This window comes from Zootoca vivipara, chromosome 7, assembly GCF_963506605.1.
Source record: "Zootoca vivipara chromosome 7, rZooViv1.1, whole genome shotgun sequence".
NCBI lineage: Eukaryota > Metazoa > Chordata > Lepidosauria > Squamata > Lacertidae > Zootoca > Zootoca vivipara.
The window spans coordinates 15196850-15221029 of record NC_083282.1 but is presented as its reverse complement, the minus strand read 5'-3'; the positions used below and the strand labels follow the sequence as shown (position 1 = coordinate 15221029).

General features: G+C 43.1%; 1 protein-coding gene across 1 annotated transcript in view; it reads right to left on the bottom strand.

Annotated features, from left to right (window-relative positions):
* Positions 1-860: 860 nt before the first annotated feature.
* The window catches only part of CRB1 (crumbs cell polarity complex component 1), a 103762-nt gene continuing 80442 nt past the window's right edge, over positions 861-24180 (bottom strand). Inside the window, exons 11-13 of the mRNA XM_060277451.1 lie at positions 23769-23897; positions 21057-21183; positions 861-1937 (exon numbers count right to left, since the gene is read on the bottom strand). Of these exons, the coding sequence (XP_060133434.1) occupies positions 1722-1937; positions 21057-21183; positions 23769-23897 (472 nt within the window). The 3' untranslated portion in view covers positions 861-1721. The remainder of the gene's footprint in view (positions 1938-21056; positions 21184-23768; positions 23898-24180) is intronic.

The following is a 24180-nucleotide window of genomic DNA, read 5'->3' as shown; positions in this document are numbered from 1 at the left end:
TGGAAGGCTGGAAATTCTTTGCCCCTGTTTTTTTAATAATAATAATAATAATAATAATCCTATATAATAATGTCCAAGTTGTCCCTGCGTCCAAGCTGTCCCGTGTGTCCCTGGGTCACTGCGCATGTGCCCCAGAGATACAGGGATTGGACAGCAGAGACTGCGCGCGCGCACTCTCCCCCCCGCCTCCTCCAACCGCCGCTCCCGCCGGACACCGCCTCACTGCAGGGCACGTCAGGGAAGCGAGGGTGGAGGCCGGCGAAGGCCTCCTCACAACCCTCCCTGGCCGTGAGGAGCGGCGGTTGGAGGAGGCGGGGGGGGAGAGTGTGCGCGTCCTTCCTGTCGGCGGCTGGGGGAGAGGAACGGAGGAGGAGAACGCAGCGCTTTCTCCTCCTCCGTTCCTGTCCCCCTGCCGCCGACAGCAAGGACAGGTCCCAGGGTTCGGAGAAGCGCTGCACAAGCGCTTCCCCGAACCCCAGGATGTTCTAGCGCCCATTATTAAACGGGCTGAAATACACTAGTAATAATAATAATAATACCCTGCGCTGATGAGGGCCAGACCATCATTGGTTAGTGAGCTGCAGGATATAGCATCTGGTGGGTCATTGCACAGTGTTGGTTTCTTATTTTACAATTCTGACTGCTTTGAATTTCATTAGAAAAGTAGGTCAATCAGGGGTGGGTAACCTGTGGCCCTCCACATGTTGGGAGTTTAAGCTTAATATCAGCCCCACCCAGCATGATCAATAGTCTAAGGAACTGTTTTTTTTATAAAAAAAATCACCAGTTTATTCTCCATGAAAGGAACTATAGCTTTCTCTAGATCTGTAACAGGTGCAGAGAATATTTTTCCTCCAGATGTTGCTCCCATCACTCCTGATTATTGGCCATGTTCACATGGGGCTGGTGGGAGTTGTAGTGTAGCAACATCTGGAGGGCCAAACGTGATCTAGAACAACCCAGTGGAAAAACAGGTGCAATGAACACACCAAGCAGTGATCATTTGAAATGTTTATTTTGCTGCATGAAGAGCTTTTCTCCGGAGTATTAATTTAGTCCCTGATTAAAGAATTAAGATAGATCTGCTGCTAAGAAAGACCTCTACTCCTAAAACTTCTTGAGATGCACAGCGATGATTGAATGGCAGACAGATTATCTGGGGTTACGTCCGCTTTGTCTTTTGCAGTGATAGTGAATGCTAGGCAGATGCACAGGGAGTGAGACAAAATATGTGGCTTCAGTTGTATCTGAAATGCAGGCACTTAACAAGTATCCTAGAGCCATTGCAGTCTTTATAGTCTACAGGCGATTCGACTAAAGCTAAAATTTCCAGTGCAATAAATAAGAATTTCCAGAAAGTGGGAAATATGGCACCCATTAACTCCATTCTTTAATGCTTTCTGGAGCTGAGATCTGCGCCCCATAGTATTTCCAGGTACGTGTGTCTGAGTGCTTAGTTCCCTTTCCAACTGCAGTCCCTCACATCTCCTGAAGGCTCCCATGAATTTCAGACGAATCGGAGGCTACTGGTGAAAGGGGAAGCGGAAAAGCCCCCAGGTACACCTGGGATAATGTGCATGGTGCTTTGGATACTGACCAAGGTGTTGAGTTAAATGGCAGAGGTCATCATGGTCTAGAGGGGAGTCCTTTCCCTGGTATCCAGAACAACCCATTCTAGCCGGAGGCTTCCATATACGTAGGAGGTACAGCAGGAGTTCAAGCTAGATCAACCGTTCCATTGGGGGAGGTTGCACCATGTTCCACATTTCGACTCGGGACCCCTCTTTCTCCTGGCGGCTGGGGCTGTAGGTTCCTTGGGTAGCCCGTTTGTTGGAAGTTATGATGGAAGCTGTGGCCGCAAGAAGGAAGATCAGTAACAAGGCCAGTGTCACTGAGCCAATGGCGGTGAATATATTGGAGGCCAGGTCAGTTGTTAGCTGGAAGGATGGAAACAACACACAATGTGGTTGGTGTGGAAAGAGAAAAGGAACATGCATAGGAGTTACCATGAAGGGAAACCATGTGACGTGAACAATTTCCGTTTAAAGGTGTACCTACCAAGGAAAGTCCATCTAGTTAGTCTGTATTTGTAAGTGATGGGGGTGTGCAGTTCTGTATTTGCCGAGGAATGAATTCATTTTTTGCTGTGCAAAAAAACCTGTTGACAGTCTGAATGTTTTGTATACTGAAAAAGTAATAGTTTTGCTGCTATATTTTCTGAATTAATAAAATCGCATATTAAGAAAGATTGCAAGTTTATGGGCTATAGCCAACATGGCAGCTCCACTGGTGCAAGGGACTTTCATGTGCACAACCGAACTTCCTCTCCTTTCCTACACCAGAGACGGATTTAGGGGAGTGCAACCAGTTCAGTCGCTCTGGGTGTGGAGCCTCGGGGGTGCAGCAACTACAGTGGTACCTTGGTTTTCGAGCGTCTCTGAAGCCAAACGTTTTGGTTTTCAAACGCTGAAAACCCAGAAGTAATTGCTTCTGTTTTTGAACACTTCTCAGAAGTTGAACGGCTTCCGCTACGTGTTTTCAGTTTTTCCAATTGAATTTGCAGCCAGCCCTTTGCACCTCGGTTTTCAAACGTTTCGGAAGTCGAATGGTATTCCGGAATAGATTATGTCCAAGAACCAAGGTACCACTGTATTATGTAGAATGGAAGGTGAGAGGCAGTGGGCGACACAGAAATTTGAGACCCCAAGGTCTGGCACTGTCCACTTCCCCATAATCTGGGGCAGTTGGGGGACCCTCCAGTGAAGATTAGAGTGGGGCAGGGAGAGGAGAGTAAACAGAAGTCCAGTTGTTCCAGTGAGATTACTCACATGGAACATTTGATACAAACTCGTTTATTTAGATTATTTCTACCCCGCTTCTCAAACGATTCCCCCCCCCAAAGTAGCTTACTTTATCAAAACAGTTTACATATGCCAAGGCAATCTGCATGTTGAAAATTGTTATATATGATTAATGATGCAAATAACTTCAAATATCCCTCCCAACCAGACTCCCACATTTCCCCATAGTCTTCACTGATGCCCCCTATCTGCAGCTGCTTTAGTGGGGGGGGGGGAGTCTCCCAGTTGCTTCCTCCACATAAGCACAGTCATTCTGATCTCCCCCCTGCTTTTTTTTTAAAGGGAAAAAACTTGTAGGCTGGCTGGATCTACTATGTTCTTTGATGCACAAGTTTTATAAAACGCTAGGAAGTTTTCATGAAATCATTGCCCATAAAGCAAGTATAATCAAAGATTCTTCCAATCAGCTGTTGGAAGAAGCTAGAATTTTAAGAGAGGAGGAAACTGTTTTAATGTGATCTCTGTTTCAAGTCCAATTTGTACTGGAAACCTCTGAAACGGCAGGAAGTGCTATAGGAAAAACATGGCCATTGTGGACAACATCACCCTGGGAGGATTTTGATCGTCCAGGCAGATTTTGCTTTGGTTTTTTTTGATATGTATCCCTAGTGACAATTGAACTGTCAGAGATGGAACATGTGCTTGGGGCAGAACTTTCAAATCCAATTTTTTTAAAAAGACAAAAAACGAAAGAACTCAAAAGGTCAAAAAAATCTCAAAAGCACTTCCTGGAGACTAAGGAACCCGATTTGGCTACCTGCATGGAGGAATCTTTCTGACGTTGATTCCTACCGATAATGCGTTGAGTAAAAGCTCATCACTGTTTGGGGTTACTCTCTACATAGAAATGGCCTGTAGAGTAGCATTTACTATGCAATGTAAGGAAGTGACAGCATGCCAGGAGAAACATTAAGATAGCCTTGAAGTGGGTGAGGGGAGGTTAAGTAAATCCGTGTAGCATTCAAGAAATGTAAACTTGGCTCAGGGCTCATGATCAGCAGATATTACAGCCTCCTTGTGCCCTCATGATTGCCCTCTGTCTGAGGAAATAAAATCAATTATGATTATATTTAGAAAATGTGTTAATTATTATCTACAGCACTCATACCTCTTTTAGGCAGCTCTTACCTAGGATTAGAAACCACATTTCCTTAATTAAAGTCACTCTTAATTCCACCCCAGAGAGATATGGCATTGATTGGGAAACACTTTCTCATGACCACAACCATTCAGGCCAGCACAACTTGAGTCCTCCCCATGCACTGCCCCATAGTTTTTGCTTTAGGGTCGCAGCCTAAACTAATATCCTTGCATTTTGTGATGTGAAGGTGTTTGACACAAAGGTGGTATGGATTGATTGGTGGGCTTGCCGAGGGAATGTGGCATCTCCCCAAAATGTAAACCCATAAATATAGCTTGGGAAAATATGAAATAACAAATTGCTTTAGGGGACCTATTCTGTGCAAAATTAATATTGTACTCTGAAGTAAATCCCCCAAGAAGTGGAAATTCTTCGAAGCTATTGAGCTCACTATTAATAGCAATGAAATCCTAATTAAAAACTTACTTTTTAAAAGAGTTGAACCCTTGGCAGACCACTGTGCATGATTGGTTGGGCTGATGAATCATAAACTGAACTTCTGTGTTCCTGATATAAGGGATTGTTCCTTCATTCCTAAAGTATAATGGATTCCGGCCCCAACCCCTACACCTTGTTACAGGTGCTAAACAGCTATGGTTTCCTTGCAGAACCTGGTTTTAATGGTCATTCTGGTAAAATATTGGTTGGTTAGCCAATTCAGATACTAGCCCTACAGAGGAGCCTTTTCCCTTGACCGCCAAGTAACTTAGCTGGGATTTGTGGCACGACACACAACTTTCTGCAGGCTTACAATCTGCTACTTTCATTTTAAAGTAAATTACGCACAGCTTGATGAAGTAATCCTTTGTAACAGTTCAGTTCTCTCATCCAATTTCACAGCTATCCTCGCTGCCACCTTCCCTTTCCCATTGCACTCGATAGCAGCATAAACCCCTGGTTCTGTACTTCCATACCAATCGGCTGGTTCCCACGGCAAGGTCCTGGTCTTCTGGGCAGGTTGCCTTGCTAGCTGTGGACTGGCTTTACAATTGCCAGCAGGCTCACCAGTCGAGTCCCATCAGGATCAAGTATGTATTGCTTGGCCAATTGATAGCTGAGTGACTAATTAACATAAAAGAGTGTGGCTTATTGGAGAGAAGTGCTTTATTAGGTTTTTGTTTTGTTTCTGAAAAGATGATGACGGAAGAGGTTTTGGCTGACTCAACATTAGGGTCTACTAGCCACAGTATTTCAATGCCAAGGAACATAGAGATGAGCATTGGCTGGTCTCTGAACTTTACAATGAAGCCCTGAACCAGGCACCCCCAAACTTTGGCCCTCCAGATGTTTTGGACTACAATTCCCATCATCCCTGACCACTGGTCCTCTTAGCTAGGGATCATGGGAGTTGTAGGCCAAAACATCTGGAGGGCCGCAGTTTGGGGATGCCTGAGGGCCTGAACCATATCTTAGGACACAAAATAGACTGGCTAATCAGAGAGATAAGTTGGGGTTGGTAAAATGGTCTCTGGAAAGGTGGACAAAAATGCCATACCTTCATCAAGTAATGGCAATATAAACTTTAAAGCCCTTTGCCACTCAGGGCCAGGCTATTTTGGCCACCTTTAATTATATGAGCCTGCCCAAGTTTTATATCATTATAGGAGGTCCTGCTTCCATAGGGAGAGAGCAGAGAGAGGGTTTTCTCAGTGGTGGCACTGTGATTACAGGAATTTCTAAGGAGATTCAACAAAACCCCTCTCCTGTTTTTAGACTAGGGGGTCTAAACTTGTGATCCTCCGGGTATTGTTTGACTTGAAGCCCCATATGCTGAAAGCTGCCCAGAGTGGCTGGGGCAACCCAGTCATATGAACAGGGTACAATTACTATAAGTCCCATCAGCCCCAACACCTGGCCAATAGTCAAGCATGATGGGAGTTGTAGTCCAACAACCTCTGGAGGGAAATAGGCTCCCCATCTCTATTTATAAAGATTGTTTTCCCCCTACATGTTTACAAAGCTCCTGTGCTTTTGAGAAGATTTGGGCTCTTTTTATTTTTTACAATTTAAGGTGCTTTTGGGAATGGATATTTTTTAAAAGTGGAAAGTAAGTAACTTAAAATAAATGAAATAAATATCAAATGGGATTTTCTGGGCTCACAAAGTGAATTTGTGAAACCAGTTCAGACTCTTTTGTCCAGTACTGTCTGATTTAATTGGGAAATGTTTTCTAAGATTTGGGGGCAAGGCTCTTTAACTGGAGAGACTGAATCAGCCATTTGTTTTTTGACCACAGAACTATATGCCAGCTATGCTGTTAGAATCATAGAATTGTAGAGTTGGAAGGGATCCCGAGGGTCATCTAGTCCAACCCCCTGCAATGCATGGATCTCAACACACTGTCTCCCATCCAAGTTGAAACCATAGCGGGCCCTGCTTAGCTTTGCAAATGTGCTAGAAGTTTTATTGCTACACCACTTGTATTGTTAAAACTTAAAAGGGCTTCAACCTGGTCATTATCTGGGTAGGAAAGACGGGAGGTTGTTCTGAAAGCTTCTCAGAGGGAAGAGTGGGATGATTTAAGGGCAATAAATAAATAGTTCACTTTTTAGCTCTACCTTTTACATATCATGCCACAAGCAGCCAGATGGCAAATTCCTCACTTGGATTGACATCAGCCACAAACTCCAATTATGTGAGTAATTGTTCACCAACGGGAGCCTGGTGTTCACAACAGGGCATGTGATAACTGTTGGAATAGCCGGTCTTTGGAGACTACGGCTATGCTGAGGCACCAGATGGTTAGCAATATGGGCTCAAGCCAAACACTCCTCAGATTACAAGAGGCGCTCAGAGGTCTTCGGATGTAGGCCTTTATGCCGATTACCACTTTATAGAATGAAAATATAGAACTCATAGCTTTGCTTGTCAGCCTGGCATAGCACCTTTTCCACTTTTATTGTGACACTTCTGTCACTCATGAGTGTTAAATAGGGTTTCCAACAAATTTCACCTGAAGTTAAATATGAAGTGAATTTGACGGTTCTCCTGTAAGGAAAACATCTAGGCTTATGAGGGAAGGCAAAATAACTTTGCTTTAAGTTCTGCATAAATTCATCCCCAACAATTTTGTGAAAAGAAGAGATTTGTCTCTCAAAGATTTTGCCGAAAGAGAAATTTGAAGCAAATTTGGAGATTTCCTCCTCGGTGAAAACGTATTTAGGATTTCAAAGGAAGCCAGTAGATCAGGGATGGGAAACCTGGGACTTCTGTTCTCTTTTAATTCCAGCCACCATAGACAGTGGTCAGAGATTATGGGAATTTGTAGTCCATCAACAGCTAGGGGGCTGCAGCATCCCCATCACTGTGTTAGACAAACAGAATTTGTTGTCACTAAAGTTTTGATCAAGACAGCTGCCCTGGTGGTGATATTGAAAGGAACTATTGTGGGAAAACAATTTAAAAGGCAAGGAAATGTTTTTTGTTTCAAGGTCTGCAGTGATTTTTAATGGCATCCTGATATCTCAGAAGATTAGCCGAATAATGACAATGTTGTGTGACAGCATGCCCCAAAATTCTGAAATCACCTTCCTCAGCAACTAAGCTGGTAAGTGCAAAAATTTCTAAAATTTATGCATTTCTAAAATATTGTGTGAAGTTGTGATACAGCCTAGTTTGCATATTCATGTCTCACTTTAATACATCAGGTGTTATTATGTTTTGCACCTGTATGTTCCACCCATGCGTTGTCCCTTCCCTCTTTCCTTCTTGGCGTAGTGACAATTCAACATTTTCTGGGTTATGGAATCAAAGAATTGGAAAGGACCTTGAGGGCCATCTAGTCCAACCCCCTGCAGTGCAGGAAGCTCAACAGCAGTGCAGGATGACAGATGGTCAGTGCAGGATGACAGATGGTCACCCAACCTCTGCTTTAAAACCTCAAATGAAGTTCCCCACCTCCACTCTAAAACAACTCTTACCATCAGAAGGTTCTTCCTGATATTTAGTCGGAATCTGCTTTAATTCATTGTTAATTAATTCATTGTTTCCCATTTCAGTCAAACTTTGAAAGGATGGTTGCTTGGATTGGCATAAAACAGAATCTCCAACCACAGTTAATTTTGGTTTAAGATCCTGGCTTGGTCTGATCTTGGTAACTACAGTTTCCCTGTTCAGACACTGAAATAATAATTAACTTGGGAAGTGTTGAATCATTGCAAAAGAGGAAAGAAGGAGCAGCACAAAGATGCTGCATGAGATACTGAGATGCATGTCTGAATTGGGCCTGTGTTAGGAGCACAGGATGACGAGATTAACCAGATGTAAGCACTAGCAGTCAGTGATTTTGCATATGCTTCCCACATTGCTTCCCTAACGACTTACAATATGCATAGAAATGTGTTGTGATGTCCCCCATCCCTGCCCATCTCCCTGGACAACTAATGTATACCATACACATAACTTCCTAGCCGTTCCAAATTCCTTGGTTCTTGCACAATCAGATATGCTTATCAATACAGTGGTACCTCTACTTACGAATAACTCTACTTACGAATGTTTCTACTTACAAATGGAGCTCCGCCCGCCATCTTGGATGCGGTTTAGATAGGATTTTTTCTACTTACAATTTTTTAGATAGGGTTGCTTCTACTTACGAATTTTTTCTCCCAATGAATTCCTTTGGGATTCGACTTACAATTTTTTCCCGACTTACAAATGTGCGTTCGGAATGCATTAAATTCGTAAGTAGAGGTACCACTGTACAAGGAATAACTTGGAGAACTGCCCTCTCCAGTCAGTGCTAGGATTCTGCAAAACAATCCTGGCAGGTTAGCGAATAATTAGCTCAAATCGCTGGTTAGCAAAAAATAGCTCTTTGGATGGTTCATGCTGTCAGACAGCAAGATAGCAAGCCAACAACTCTCCCTGGGTGCAACACTTAAATTGCAGCCATCTTCTGCTTCCAGCTCTAAATATTGATTGTCAGAAGCCAGGGCCCTACCGGCCTCACATATTACACATAGCTGCTATGTTTTTGCTCACTGATAAGTAGATGATTGTGACCTGTGTGAGCAAGTCTTATCCCTGTGAGTAGTTCCTTGGAAGAAAGTTAATCGAGGCTCAGGGATTGCAGAGCAAGCACAACTGATTTGGGTTTGAAAGAAACTTGGAAATCATTTTTTTAAAATAATTGAAATATTTGCTTTTCTTTTTGATGAGATGGTTATCCATGGCTGGATCATTTATCTTGCGTCTCGGATCTGAGCCTCTGGATGGTGATTGTCCAATTGTGGCAATAGTATCAACTTAGCACCCTGTATATATATATATTTTTTCCAGACTTCTGTCAATTAAAGTGAACTTGGTAAATTGGTCAGTTTCCTGCTGAGACTGTTTTTCAGTAAGTTAGATATCTAACTAACTGTGTTTTAGGATTTAACTGTGTTTGAAGGAACTGCATTCCAACTGGGGATGGGGGAGGGAATTCAATTCAGTTCACATGTAAAAATCCGAACACTTTTCGAAACAGTCATCCTTGGAAATGCACACTTCTTTGAATTTTACAATTCAGTTCCCCACCAAGTAATGTGTACAAAACTGCACATACAAGGATAAAATGCAAAATGCCCTACAGTGTGCATATGAAAATGTGCATATTAGGGGAAGTTATATATAGACGCCTGTGCATTAAGAGAAATTTGCATTAAATGCTGATAAATGTTCATGGGGACTCTTTTTTTAATAATTTTTTTTTTACAAACCGATCTTTCCCCGTGCATGACCTGCACACACACCCATATTTACTCTAAAGAGTAGGGAAAACTCCTAGAACAGATTTAAGGGGTACACGGGTCTTCAGATTATTTTACTTTCTCACTTTCCTACTCTTAAGTTCAGTTTTCCTCGTGAAAAGCCCTCATGAAAATTCATCAGCATTTTAGTATGTAAGCAGTTTTACCTAAGACAATTTAATTTTCTATGTCATTTTCACTCACATGCATTTTATGTACACATTTTTGTGTACATTATTTGGTTGGGGAATTCAATTTACAAAATTCAGAGATGCACACATTTCAAAAGATTGCTGTGTTTTCTGGGGGAAGCGTGAACCAAATGCCCTGCCCCTGCATACTATATACAGTGGTACCTTGGTTTACAAACACAATTGGTTCCGGAAGTCTGTACTTAACCTGAAGCGTACTTAATATGAAGCGAACTTTCCCATTAAAAGTAATGGAAAGTGGATTAATCCGTTCCAGACTGAAAATACTCAAACCGAGGCATACTTAAACCGAGGTATGACTGCATACTGTATATTGTTAAAGCATACTTGATTTCTCCCTTCAAAAAGCAAGATAGTGACTTTCCTAAAAGAGAGAGGGACTTTCCCTGGAAAGTTGGAACAGTTGGATTGTTGTATGCAAGAAGCAGTAACCTTTACTGAAAACAGCAGCAGTTGTTTGGATTTTTACTAGTTGAAACTACTTCCATTTCAAGATGGAATTCACCAGTTTAACCTGAGTGGACCTGATCAATCCTCGCATGTCAAGAGATATAATGAAGATGGGCATTTGAATTGCCATTGAAATCTCTTCCTCAGTCATTGTGCCTCCCCCTAATAGAGGGTGCTTATAAGTTTAAGTCCATTTCAATTTGCGCTTAAATTGGACATCAGGCTCTGACCAGGGTGTGAACATTTGGGGCATATCCAGAGATCTTTAACCTGAGATCAGGTTCACAGATTTTTTAAAATGTGGCCTTATAGTAGCAGACTGTGTCGTATACTCCCCCCCCCTTCCCTGTGTAGCTTGTACTCCCAAGTGAATCATCCTTTCTAATGTAAATAAAGCTTAGAAGATCCCCACTAGCTTCTCCTGGTGCCTGAGCTTCATACTCCTGTGGGAATGTTGCATGAAGACAGAAGGGGAGAAAACGAAACCGGAGAGACTTGATTTCAGCTAAAATATTCCAAGACATTGAAATGATCTATTCCCATCCATCTCATTATCTGTAATTGCCCCCAAACCAATGAAGCCCTGTTTCTTTTTTAACTAGCAGTATGTGCCCCCCTCCCCCCCACCTGCTCTATCAACAGAAACAGGGGAGTTGCCCCATCCATTTTGGCGCCTTTCTGAAACCCCCTTGTGGATTTTACTTCTTACAAGGTGGAAGTTTGACTAGACACAAATCCAAAAGGGAGGGATGCTAGCCAAATGAAGAGCCACACACTTAACCCCACACTGTACCTGACTCTGGGTGTGTTCCCATGCAGCTTCTCTTCTGGTTTTGCAAGATTTAAAAGAGGGTAAGGTAAGACGTGCCTGTTTTCATCAGAGAAATATTGAAGGGTACGGAGTTATGTGTCCCCTGAGCCAAGGAGATAAGTAACTATATAACCTTGAAGACATCTGAAGGCAGCCCTGTATAGTTTTATCATCATCTTATATACCGTATATTGGAAACCGCCCAGAGTGGCTGGGACAACCCAGTCAGATGGGTGGGCTGTAAATAATATTATTAGTAGTAGTTTTGAACAGGGCAATCCCTATTTTCATTGGAGAAATGTTGTAGGGTATGTAGTCCTCCTAACAGAATCATAGTTCTCAGGATTCCCTTGGACATGGGGAGGTGTGTAGTGTAGATCAGTGTTGGTTCCAGTTTTTCTTTGGAGAGGGGTCACAAAAATGTCCTTGGATAGGTAAAAAGGTAAAGGTAAAGGACCCCTGGACTGTTAAGTCCATTCAAAGGCGACTATGGGGTTGCGACGCTCATCTTGCTTTCAGGCCGAGGGAGCAGGCATTTGTCCACAGACAGCTTTCCGGTCATGTGGCTAGCATGACTAAACCGCTTCTGGTGCAACGGAACATAGTGACAGAAACCAGAGCGCTTACCTTCCCGCCACAGCAGTACCTATTTATCTACTTGCACTAGTGTGCTTTCGAACTGCTAGGTTGGCAGGAGCTGGGACAGAGCAACGAGCTCACTCGGTCACAGGGATTCGAACCGCTGACCTTCTGATCGGCAAGCCCAAGAGGCTCAGTGGTTTAGACCACAGTGCCACCCATGTCCCTTGGATGAGATGCCCTGTTTAAATTAATTAATTAAAAGGACTAGAAGAGTCTTGCAGTTCTTGTTTTAAAAGGGGTCATCTTGGAGCTGAATAAATCATTGGAAATGAGTGGAAAGAAGCAACAGAATAGGTGCTTATATAGGCAGATGTTAGGACCATTCTTATTTTCGAGGGAAAGTCCCTACCAATTTTATTTATTTACTTTTTTTCATTATTTAACAAAATTTGTATACCGCTTGATTGTAAGAAAACCTTGATGTGGTTTATAAAACACGAAAACTGTGGGCCAGCCACCTTCTTTTCTGTATAATTTCCTTGTCTGCGGGCAAACACCAGCTCCCTCGGCGAGCAAGATGAGCGCCACACCCCATAGTCAAGTTTGACTGGAGTTAACTGTCCAGGGGTCCTTTACCTCATACGTAAGACCAGGAGCCAAGAACTTGCTTGCTTGTCACTCCTAAAATTTAACTGGTATCCATGTAGAATGCAGATTCTCTTCTCTTTGTTGTCGTGTTGATATTTGTGTAAAGGCATGGTCGTCACAAACTGATTTGTTGTTGTCGTTAAAGTGAAAAACGAACTGATAGGCTATGGAGTTTCCTGTTATATATGGAAGGAAAGAGGAAACGTATTCCATTATAAGTAGTTTTCATTTTTGAATGATTAAGCTAGACATAGCCTTTGCATGTTTCTTTTGAATTCTTACAGTATTATGATAAGGTAAAGGTAAAGGGACCCCTGACCATTAGGTCCAGTCGTGACCGACTCTGGGGTTGCGCGCTCATCTCGCATTATTGGCCGAGGGAGCCGGCGTATAGCTTCCAGTTCATGTGGCCAGCATGACAAAGCTGCTTCTGGCAAACCAGAGCAGCACACGGAAACGCCGTTTACCTTCCCACTGTAGCGGTTCCTATTTATCTACTTGCATTTTGACATGCTTTCGAACTGCTAGGTTGGCAGAAGCTGGGACCAAGCAACGGGAGCTCACCCCGTCACAGGGATTCGAACCGCCGACCTTCTGATCAGCAAGCCCTAGGTTCAGTGGTTTAACCACAGCGCCACCTGGGTCCCATAGTATTATGATATGAAGTAACAAAAACCTGGGTCTGCATCGTACTCCGCCCAATTTGGAGACTGTTGGGGTTTAAATGCACACAAAATACATTGAATAACAACTAATTCATAATAACCTTAATCACCAAAAACGCTCTTATCATGCACTGCTTTTTCACCCCACCTACAAGTTCTGGTGGGCCTTGTTGAATCTTGTTCCTCCTGTAACTATTGAAATTTGAAGTGGCGCCTCTGGACTAGAGGGAGTTTTGCTCTTTGCCTGCTTTTGAATGGAGATGGCACAGGGTAAGGGTAGAATTACAAAAGAAAGATGCACATGGCCAATGGAGGGAGAGGATGAGCCCAGGAAAGGGAATGCAGTTATTCAGTCCTTGACACCTTTTAAAGTCAGTATGATAATTACTCAGGAATAACTGCATAAGGATGACTATGCAAATGGGGAATAAATTATTCATGAGGCAGTGGGCATTTATTATTGTAATTTAAGTGTCATTAGGACATGTTCACATAACTAACACTTGCGGTTAATGAATATATTAAGTAATCTCTGAAAGGCAAATTCGGTGAGAATCCCAAACTCCTTCACTTACAGTGTTTTAGTTGCGCTGAATTTCATATTGCTGATGTCTGCCACACTCATTCATGTTTTCTATTGTTGTTGCTGTTAGGTGTGTAACGTTGTGAGGAACGTTTGAGAGAGCTGGGCGTCTTTAGCCTGGGAAAGAGGCGACTGAGAGGAGATAAAACAGTCATCTTCAAATATCTCAAGGGCTGTCACATGGAAGATGGAGCAAGCTGGTTTTCTCCTGCTCTGAAGGGTAGGAGCCAAACCAATGGATTCAAGTTACAAGAAAGGAGATTCCGGCTAAATACCAGGAATAACTTTCTGACGGTAAGAGCTGTTCAACAGTGGAACAGATGCCTTTGGGAGGTGGTTGAACTTTCCTCCTCTGGAGGTTTTTAAAGCAGAGGTTGGATGGCTATCTGTCATGGATGCTTTAGCTGAGATTCCTGCATTGCAGGCAGTTGGACTACTAGAGGACCCTTGTGGTCCCTTCCAACTCTACGATTCTATGATTCTAACTTGCCCCAAAGGCTAAAATAATATTATCCAGAAGACGTTGCAAAAGTAGTGTGTGGGCTATTGTTAGCTACCAAGAGAGTAAGGAGGAAGGCCCAGGCCCCATAACATTTTAAGTCTGTGCCATATAGATCATTCCTGTGTGCCACACTTTTCAAGCAGGCTTGTTTGAGCAGGTACAGGAGCGCCTACTCAAAAGTGCGGTCCACTCTGCACAGTGATTAAACCAAATGCATGGTGGGAATGGGAACTTGTGGAACATCACCTCTTCCAGTAGCGTGGGGTGTGATACTCTTCCACGTGGTCTAGTGTGTGCTTGCAGATTCACGCTTACCTCCAGTCTAAATTTATTGGGCGTGTTGTCACCTCTCCAATTTGGAGAGATCCTGTTCCTTTGGATTCTACCGCCCTGAACACGTTGCTGTCCCCTGAACCTCAAGAATGATAACTGGAGAGACTGGCATTTGATATGTGAAAGGGAAATACAGTGGTCATTCATGAATGTTGCTTGGGGGAAATCGGACGTCTACAGTGAGCCTTGTCATGGCAGCTGCCCGAGGATGCCAGCTGCTGGTTCCAGATTAACATGAGTGCTACCCCATTCATTCTAATGGAGGAAGCAGAAATATGTGTGCATTCTTCTACATGTGTGGATTTTCTATTCCTCCACTATAATGAATGTTTAGGGAAGTTTTTGATGATTTATTGTGACTTTAATATTCTGTTGGGAGCTGCCCAGAGTGGCTGGGGTATAAATAATGAATAATAAGTTTTTGTAATGATGATGATGACGACGACTGGGAGAGGCAGCATGCACAAGAAATCCATGTGAACATCCAAGCACAAGTCCCTAAGTAAAACCCTAGGCCAGCCTTGTAGGTTGTGTTGAATTTTTCAACTTTCAAATTCCCAAAATGAGGATTGCAAAAAAAAAAAGCTGTAACATGACTTGGGAGTTCAAAATATACTTTGGTAAAATTAATATAGTTTTGCTTGGTAACTAGATTTTGTGTAAAATTGCACAGAAATCATTAAAACTGATTGCCAAGTACTTGCAGTGATAGCCACCAATTTATTAATATTAATATAGACTATCACTATATTTTGTGGGACCAGGTTACTTGAGAGACCGCCTTATCCCTTACATGCCCAGTAAATCTCTGTGGTCTCTGGAAGAGTTTCTCATGCAAGCTCCAAAGATCTCAGAAGTCTGCTCTGCGGTAACATGAAGCAGGGTTTTTGTGTGTGGCTGCCCCTGTTCTGTGGAACTGCATTCCTCTCATGATACGACAGGTGCCCATCACCTGCACTGACCTGTAAATTGAAGACGTTTTTGTTCCAAAAGGTTTCCCAGATAGATACAATGGGTCTTGACCATGGATGTCTACTTTGGAAGTTTTGTTTCCAATGCATTTGCTATTTTTTTAATGCACGTTGCCTTGAGATGGTTGTTTTGAAGGTGATTAGTCAATCAATCATAATTATAATAACTATGTTCTGTGTGAAGAATTATTTCCTTCCCTTTTTTATCTGCCTGGATCTCCCACAATTGAGCTTTGTTTGATTAAACTGGTTCTTATATCATGATAGAGGGAGAAGCTTTTCTCCCTACATACCATGTATCATGTGAACCCCTTCCTATAATTTTGAAGGAAAATGTCACCAGTCCACTTTAAATTCTTAAATGGCAATGCTTCAGCAGCCAGCCATTTTTTAGGAAATGCGTGGTGTGTTTATTCCTTTATTGTAAATGGAGCCTTAAATGGCAAGCCTTTACAAGTCTACTCAGAAGTAAGTCCCACTGTATTTAATGGAGCTTACTCCCAGGTAACTGGGTAAATGCTGTGCGGCCTTACACTACAACCCTAAGCATTTTTTCCTCAGAACTAAGTCCCACTGAGTTCAATATGATTTACTCAGGTATGTTCCCGATCAGTTTCTTCTTCCTCTCCTCCTCTTCCTCCTCCTCCAATTATTAATAATAATTATATCTCATCTATTCCCCTGGCAGAGACTCAAGGTAGCCTACAGCTAAAATTCCATTCCATGTTGAAGGTGTCTACACGATCCCTTTTTTCGCACATTTTTTTCTTTACAACAGTCTTGTGAGGTAGGTTAGGCAGAGAGGTTGTAATTTGCTCAAGGTGACCAATGTATATTTTTGTGCGGGCCATCAAATGCCAGAGAAACCTCTTGATGTAGAATAGAATGCCCCTATTTTCACTGGAGAAATGTTGGAGGACATGTGTAACACATTGCAGTAATCTAACCTAGAGGTTAAGAGGTCGTGGGTGGTGCTGTGGTCTAATCCACAGAGCCTAGGATTTGTTGATCAGAAGGTCGTTGGTTCGAATCCCCATGATAGGGTGACCTCCCGTTGTTCGGTCCCTGCTCCTGCCAATGTAGCAGTTCGAAAGCACGTCAAAGTGCAAGTAGATAAATAGGTACCACTACAGCAGGAAGGTAAACGGCATTTCCGTGTGCTGCTCTGGTTCGCCAGAAGCGGCTTTGTCATGACCCGGAATCTGTACATCGGCTGCCTCAACCAGTAAAGCAAGATGAGTGCTGCAACCCCAGAGTCGTCCGTAACTGGACTTAACAGTCAGGGGTCCCTTTACAGTGGTGCCTCGCTTTACGAATGCCTCGCACAATGAAAAACTAGCTAGCCGAAAGAGTTTTGCGTTGCACGAGGCATTCGTAAGACGACAAAATTTTCTATGACCGCCGCTTCGTCTTACGAAGCGCGGCAAAGGAAGATCAGCTGTCAGCTAATCTTCCTTTGCCAGGGGGGCGGAGCCGAAATGCGGCGGTGCAGTGGCTGCCCCTGCCTGTCTTCCCCTTGAAGCCACTGCACCGCCGCGCACCACCGGGGAAGACAGGTGGGAGGCAGGGGGGGGAGAAGCGCTTCTCTCCCCCGCCGCCTCGCCGTGCACCAGCGGCATGAGACGGCACTTCGGAGAAGGTCTCCGAAGTGCCGTCTCATGTCAGAGAAGGCAGGCGGGAGGCGGCGGCGGGAGAAGCTTCCCCCGCCGCCGCTTCTCGCCACGTAAAGCCGGCATGGGGTGCACTTTCGGAGGCTTCCGAAGCTGCACCCCACACCGGAGAAGGCAGGCGGGAGAAGCTTCCCTCGCCGCGCACAGCCGGCATGGAGCGCAACTTCAGATGTCTCTGAAGCTGCGCTCCATGTCGGGGGAGTCAGACAAGGCGGTGGCTGGGAGAAGAGAGCTTCTCCCCCAGCCACCTTGCACGCAGCTGGCATCGGACGGGGCTTCGGAGACCTTCTCCGAAGCCCCGTCGCATGCCGCCGCCAGTTGCCCAGAGCCTATAGGAATGCATTGATTAAGTTTCAATGCATTCCTATGGGAAACTGGGACTCGCTAGATGAAAAATTCGTTACACGAATTGACCCGTGGAATGAATTAATTTAGTCTAGCGAGGCACCACTGTACCTTTAACCTAGAGGTTACTAGAGCAGAGCTGATGTAGTTAGGCTATCCCTGTTCAGACAGGGGCACAGCTGGGCCACCAACCAAAATTTATGGAAGGCACTCCGGGCCACTGTGGCCACCTGAGTCTTGAGCAACTGCAAAGGATTCAGAGGTATGGGAGAACTGAATTATTTACTCACTTGAGCAAAGTATACAACCTCAACCGTTATGATATTGTTGCTGACTCAGGATAGTAATTGAGTCAGGTACATATTGTTCTGATGCATTCTTCTTTTAGCTTTTGGTGGGTGACTGGGGGGAGGGAAATGAGGAAGAAAGAGAAATTAAAATTTAAGCAGAAAGAAATCCCAAGTGGCTTCTCTTTTTCTGATGACATTTGGTGAAATCAAAATAGCAGGCACCAAATGTATTCTGGAAATGAAGGCTTTCTGTCCTCAGGGAGGACAGATGATAGTCTCCTTACTTGGAAGACACCGGTCTCGGGAGATGTTTAAGCAATCGCGCACCTCAAGGGTTGGGCGGAAGGCGGTGTTAGGGGGACTGAACTTCAGCTTTCTGGGTAGCAGATTCCCGACGCACATGAAGCAAATGAGAACGCAGGCAACAGCACAAACAAAAATGCAAAAGGGAGATGTAACATGACAAAGGCAGAAGGTTTATTGTTACGTACAAAGGCAGGAAAGCTAAATGTATGCAGATGCCCACACAGACACACAATGTAGCTGAAAAATACACATTCACAAAGAGAAGGACAAACAAGCATGTGTGAAGACAGAAGATGCTCTTGATGACAGGGTGGTTAAAGAAAGCGACAGTCTGCAGGGTCACATTGAGAACACCAGTATTAACAGCATGGATACAGTTCAACAAGACTAGAATGCTGCTTTACAGTATTGTGTTAGTGATCACATAAGACACATCATACGTACAGTATACAGTTTCCCTCCGATATCAGGCTCCTAGCTCTGCACAAATATTCAGAGGGTTATTTATACGCTCCGTGTCTATCTTATATGGTTTTTGTGCTTGATCTATTTTTCATCTTGTGAAATAGCAGCACAGTATGCAAGGGAAATGCCCCTGAGAGTTCAAAGTTTCCAAATTCCGTGTTTCCTTATACCAACTGAAAATGCATCTTGCTTTTGTAGATCCCTTTGTGGTGCTTAGCTCTCGTTCAAGTTCCTATTCTTTTCCTTATGTGCCTATAAAGAAATCTTATTTATGGCAATTAGCTGTGAGCTCTTTTGTAATGGATTTAAAAAATAGTATGCTTCAGCTAGGACAATCTCTAAGCAGGCAACCTTCTCCAACCGTGTGGGATGCCCTTCCCTCACAAATCCCAATGGGTTTCTGGCACCAGTGAAAAATATATCTGTTCACCCAGGCCTTTTGTTACATTGGATGTGGAGCTGCCCCTGCTGGTCTTATTTATTGCTGTATGTAATATGGCGTTATTTAATTTGTGACAGTGATTTTTTTATTTTTTAGAAAAAGAGGTGCCAGAACTCACCATGAATGCTTTGCTTGTTCTCTTAAATGCCAATGGTGTCTACCTGAGAGGTGCCGGAACTGAGTTCCTGCTGCAAAAAAAGGCCCTGGTTTTACACGGATTGTGTATTTTATACAGAATTATTTAATAAATCTGTAACCCTACGCTTCCTCCCAAAGAAGTCCAGCACAGCAAACAACATCTTTTGAAACAATTCCAATAAAGATGCAGGCCGGGAAAGACCTCAACTTAGAAGGCTTATGGGGAAAAGGAAGGTCTTCTGTAGGTTCTGGAAAGACAAGAGAGATGGCACATGTCTAATATTCAAGGGGAGTGCATTCCAAAGGGCAGGTGCCACAACACTAAAGATCCAATTTCTACATTATGTGGAAATGACTTCTTGATAGGATGGGGTCTTCAGGAGACATGCAGTGGCATAGCACAGTGATTGATTGGCTGGGAATATAAGGGGTGAAGAGTCCTTTAGGAATGAGGCAAACCCCCTTGGGTATACCACTGAAAAGTGGTATACAAATAAAAAGTAAAAACGAAATCCTGGACTGCCACTCACATCAGCCTCTGCCATCAAAGGGAGACGTATTCCAAAATATCTGGATTACACCTGTTTGGGGAGGCCTGCCCTGAGGCAGCCCAGTAATTAGTTTATATTATCAGTGGTGGCTGAGAGAATGTGTTTTACTCAATTGCATGAAACACGACTTTTTCCATTCGTAATAACTTCAGTGCATTGGTGGTATACTTGTTCTTTGGTACGAAAGCCAAATTGTGGTTTGGGGTGGGAAGAGGAAGGGGGATTTATCATTTAATTAATTATCATTTAATTAAAGAGTTACTTAATTCAACTAATAAGCAAGGTGGTTTACCTCCTATTTTTGCTCCTGCACTAGCAGACATTATTATTATTTTTGATTACATTTATATACTGCCCTTCATCTGAAGATCACAGGGTGGTTTTTAAAGTTTCATAGGATTATTAAATTGATTGCTTTGTACCAAAAAAAGGACTTTTGCAACCAAAGTAAATAATAATAATAATAAAGTCACAAACATCATTAAAACAGATTTAACAGTACTGTATAATGTATAAGAAAGCTATAATAATAATTTATTATTAATATGCCGCCGATCTGACCTCTTCAACCTTTGGTCTTTGGATGTTACTGGACTACAACTTCCATTATTCCTTTACTATAGACTAAGCTGGCTGGGGATGATGGGAATTGCAGTCCAACAACATCTGGTGAGCCAAGGTTGAAGAACTCTGGCCTCCAAAGTTCTTCTCAACTCCTAATGTTCTATGACTCTATTATGAGCCTAGCTTATTTACATTGTTTCCACACAATATTTTATGGATTGATATTTTAAACATTTTCTGTATTTACTGATACTATGATTATAACCATACCTAACATGTTTCGAATTGTTATGTTGTGAGCCACTTCAGCCACAATTTTGCGGGAAAGCGCTATACAAATGGGAAGTATTTCAAATCCAAACTGCTAAGCAAATCCAGAGCAAAAAGATGATGCGTATATCCTTTTGAAATATCAAAAACTTGCTTTAGGGATGTTTTGCTTTCATCTCACATCAAAAGCTAAACTGCAGCATGAATCTCGCAGTCTCTCCATCGGAATCAGGGCACCAAACAATGCACAATTTAAATATGCTCAAAATGTTAGAGTAACAGAATCAGCGTGTGATTATGGTTACCCTCGCTGTTCTGATTCCCAGCCTAGCTGAACTTGTTTGGCCAATCTTCCCTTGTGCTCTGATGGCTTTAAAAATGACGCCCCAATCTGACTGCTAGTAGTCGTCCTGTTCCCCCCACTCCACTGCTGGGTCGTCATCCATGCGCAGAATGAGGTAGGAGAGAAGTTGAAAGAGGTTCTGCCACAACAAGAGAGAGACAAAGAAGGAGAGGTCGCTTACGTCTATCTCGCAGCGATCGCCGGCATAGTTCAAGTCACAGACACAGTTGAATTTGTTGAGCAGGTTCTGGCAGAGGCCCCCGTTGCGGCATGGGTCAGAGGTGCACTCGTTGATGTCCACTTCACATCTGCAAGATTTTTTTTTTTAAAAAAAGGTAAATACATGGGCCAACTACTCACTAATGTGAATGGAAAAGGTGGGACGGTGGTATAAATTAACTTCATTATTTATATTCCACCCATCTGGCTGGGTTGCCCCTCCAACGCATATGAAAACATTAAAAATGCCCCCATACAGGGCTGCCTTCAGATGTCTTCTAAAAGTTGTGTAGTTCTTTTAAGTGGATGTGACTTTCCGTGGAGATGGGAAGAAGAGGGGTGGCTGGGGAGGTGGCAGGGGGATAATCAGGGGGATGGGGGTTGTGAAACATTGGAGAATGGGTGTGGGGTAAATAAATAAAAGTTTATTAGAGGACGGATAACTAAGTAAGGATGAGAAGTAATGATATGAATTTTATGTTGAAAATTGGTGAAATCTGCAGCAAGGAAGAGAATTATGATTATTAAATATAATGCATTATATTAGGATTAAATGTTGAATTGCTTTGCAGAAATTTGGAAGGGGTTTATAGGCGAAAGGAGAATAAATAAATTGTGTGAAATTGATATAGATAAAGAAGTTGTAAATTACAATAGTAAATTTTGATATTTTAGGATAGTTGGGCAGTCCTACGCTTCTATGTGCTCCCCCTATTCTGTTCCTCCTAGTGGCGGGGGGGGGGGTGACAGGATGGGGGGCGGGGGGCCAATTGTAAAGAGGATTGGTTGTTGTTCTACCTTATTCTGGAGTGTCCTTGTGGCAGGAGGAGGTCTGGGAGGGGTAGGATTTTAAAGCAAGGAAATTAGGAGAGAGGTAAATTGCTAAAGAGGAGAGTAAATTGGAAATCAGAAAGGGGGGAGGAAGGGGAAGTCTAAGATAATGACTCAGAAAATTGATGAAAAAAGTAGTGTTTGTGTTGTGTGTTTGCTGTTATATTGTATTTTTTGTTTTGTTTTTGTTTTGTCTTTAATGTCTGTGTTTTTGAAAATCCAATAAAATTATTTAAAAATAAAAAATAAAAGTTGTGTAGTTCTTTATCTCCTTGACATCTAATGGTAGGGTGGGCCAAAGGGAGAAGACCCTGCCTGTAACTTCACTTCTCGCAGTGAGGAAACTGCCAGAAGGCCCTCGGGAGCTGGACCTCAGTGTCTGGGCTGAACGATAGGGGTGGAGACACTCCTTCAGGTATACAGGAGTGAGACCACTTTCAATGGCTCACTGAAAGGGGTTGCAGAGGCCTTGCCAGTGGGGTCCCCCCTTCCCCAAACCCCACCCACCGCCTAAATTAGACTTGATATAAACTGTCTAATGCAGCCAACAGCTTCTTGGGAGAGCCTGGCAACCCCTGAGCTGTGACTGACATGGAGTTGTATCACCTATACTGGTCCCATTTGAATCTTAGAATGAATGTTTTTTGTTTTTTAAAGAGAGAGATGCGAAGAAGATACAGAAAGGGGAGAAGGCAAACGTGTAAAGCAAATAAGTAAGGGTACTAGAAAGTCCCAAGTGGCTGGCTGGCTGATCTAGTTGGGTCCTGTATTTGAAAAGGTTGAAGATCATATGCCAACGTGGCACTTTGTCTTACACCATATTTAAAAGCAACACTTTGACACGGCATGTGCCGTAGGGGTTGGTCTACGCTTTGCATTTTTGGAGGGGTGAAAAAATTGTGGATTTTACTATCAATCTTTCCCTGCACAATGAAGCCACAGGACAAAAATGGGTTTTCTGCCAGGTTATGCTGTCAGTTCATTGCAGAGCACTGGCTGAAAAGGTCGTCCTAGTTCCCTACATGATATTAGCGTGCACCATAGACTGTGCTCTATGACCTTCAACAATGTGCTGGGGTTTGGGGGCAAGCCCTTTGATGTAAAATGGCTGAAGGAGAGGAAAATGCAAAGAAGAAAGCAAGTTCAAAAGCTCCCAGTTACTACTAAACACATCTTCCAAGACGGAAAAGGGATTGTATGATTAGTGTAATTTAGCAATCCAGAAAAGGCAAATGGATGATCTGGAATTACTTATTTTGAAGAAGAAAAAAGTGTTGAGGGCAAGTTACATACATGCTGCATGTTCCCACACACTGGGTGGGAATTGGAATGTTGCAAAAAATATCTCCCACACAGAATGAAATCTTTACCAAATGATTTCTTTTCTATTCTTTACATTTAGTACCCAGTGTCTTGTCAATTTAGCAAACACGTCTTTTCGCTGTCGGTAACCGAGATCGCAGGGGGGCATTTGCAAGACTTTACAGAGTGGTGCTCTCTGCCCAGCCCAGGGCTTTGGTGAAGACGCCTATGCACAAAGGGCTTCCTGTCAACTTCACTGGAAAGGATCATTGCATGGGGCAAAAGTAAATAGGAAAGGAAGCCATCCTATGCAGGAGTGCTACATGTGGATTGCCTCCAAGCTCACGGGTCTCTGCCCATGAGTCAGTGCTGAGCGGCACAGGCAGAGTAATCATGTGGCACACTCTTTCCTGGGATGGTACCGTTTCAGTGTTCTGGAACTGTGTTCCGTGAGTTCCAGCTGAAAAAAAAGCCCTGCTCCTATTTCTATTGAGTCCAATTATTGCATGAAAAAAATTTATGATACGTCAAATTATCTCACCGTCGTCCTGTAAAGCCTGGGAGGCACATGCATTCCAAGAGTCCTTGGAGCTCGGAACAGTTGCCGTAGTTGTAACAGGTAATGTTTTTGATCTCATTCCCGCACACTGTAGACGGTAGCTGTATATATCTAAAGCGAAACAACAGTGGTAAGCCTACAAAATCACTTTCCCCTATCATTTTTCAAAGCCAGTCTGATTTCCACTAAAAAACAGAAACAAAAAAAAACATGATAAAAAGCCTGCCCCCTCCACCTCCAGTCTATTTATTCTCTTGGGGTTTATTTTAGTCTCACATGGGAATTGTTTTAGTAACAAACCCTGTCTGCAATATATTAACACAGAGGAGGCAAATATTATGTTGGTAGTATCACACCTGCTGCCAGGTGTCCTGGCATCACATGTCTAAACAGG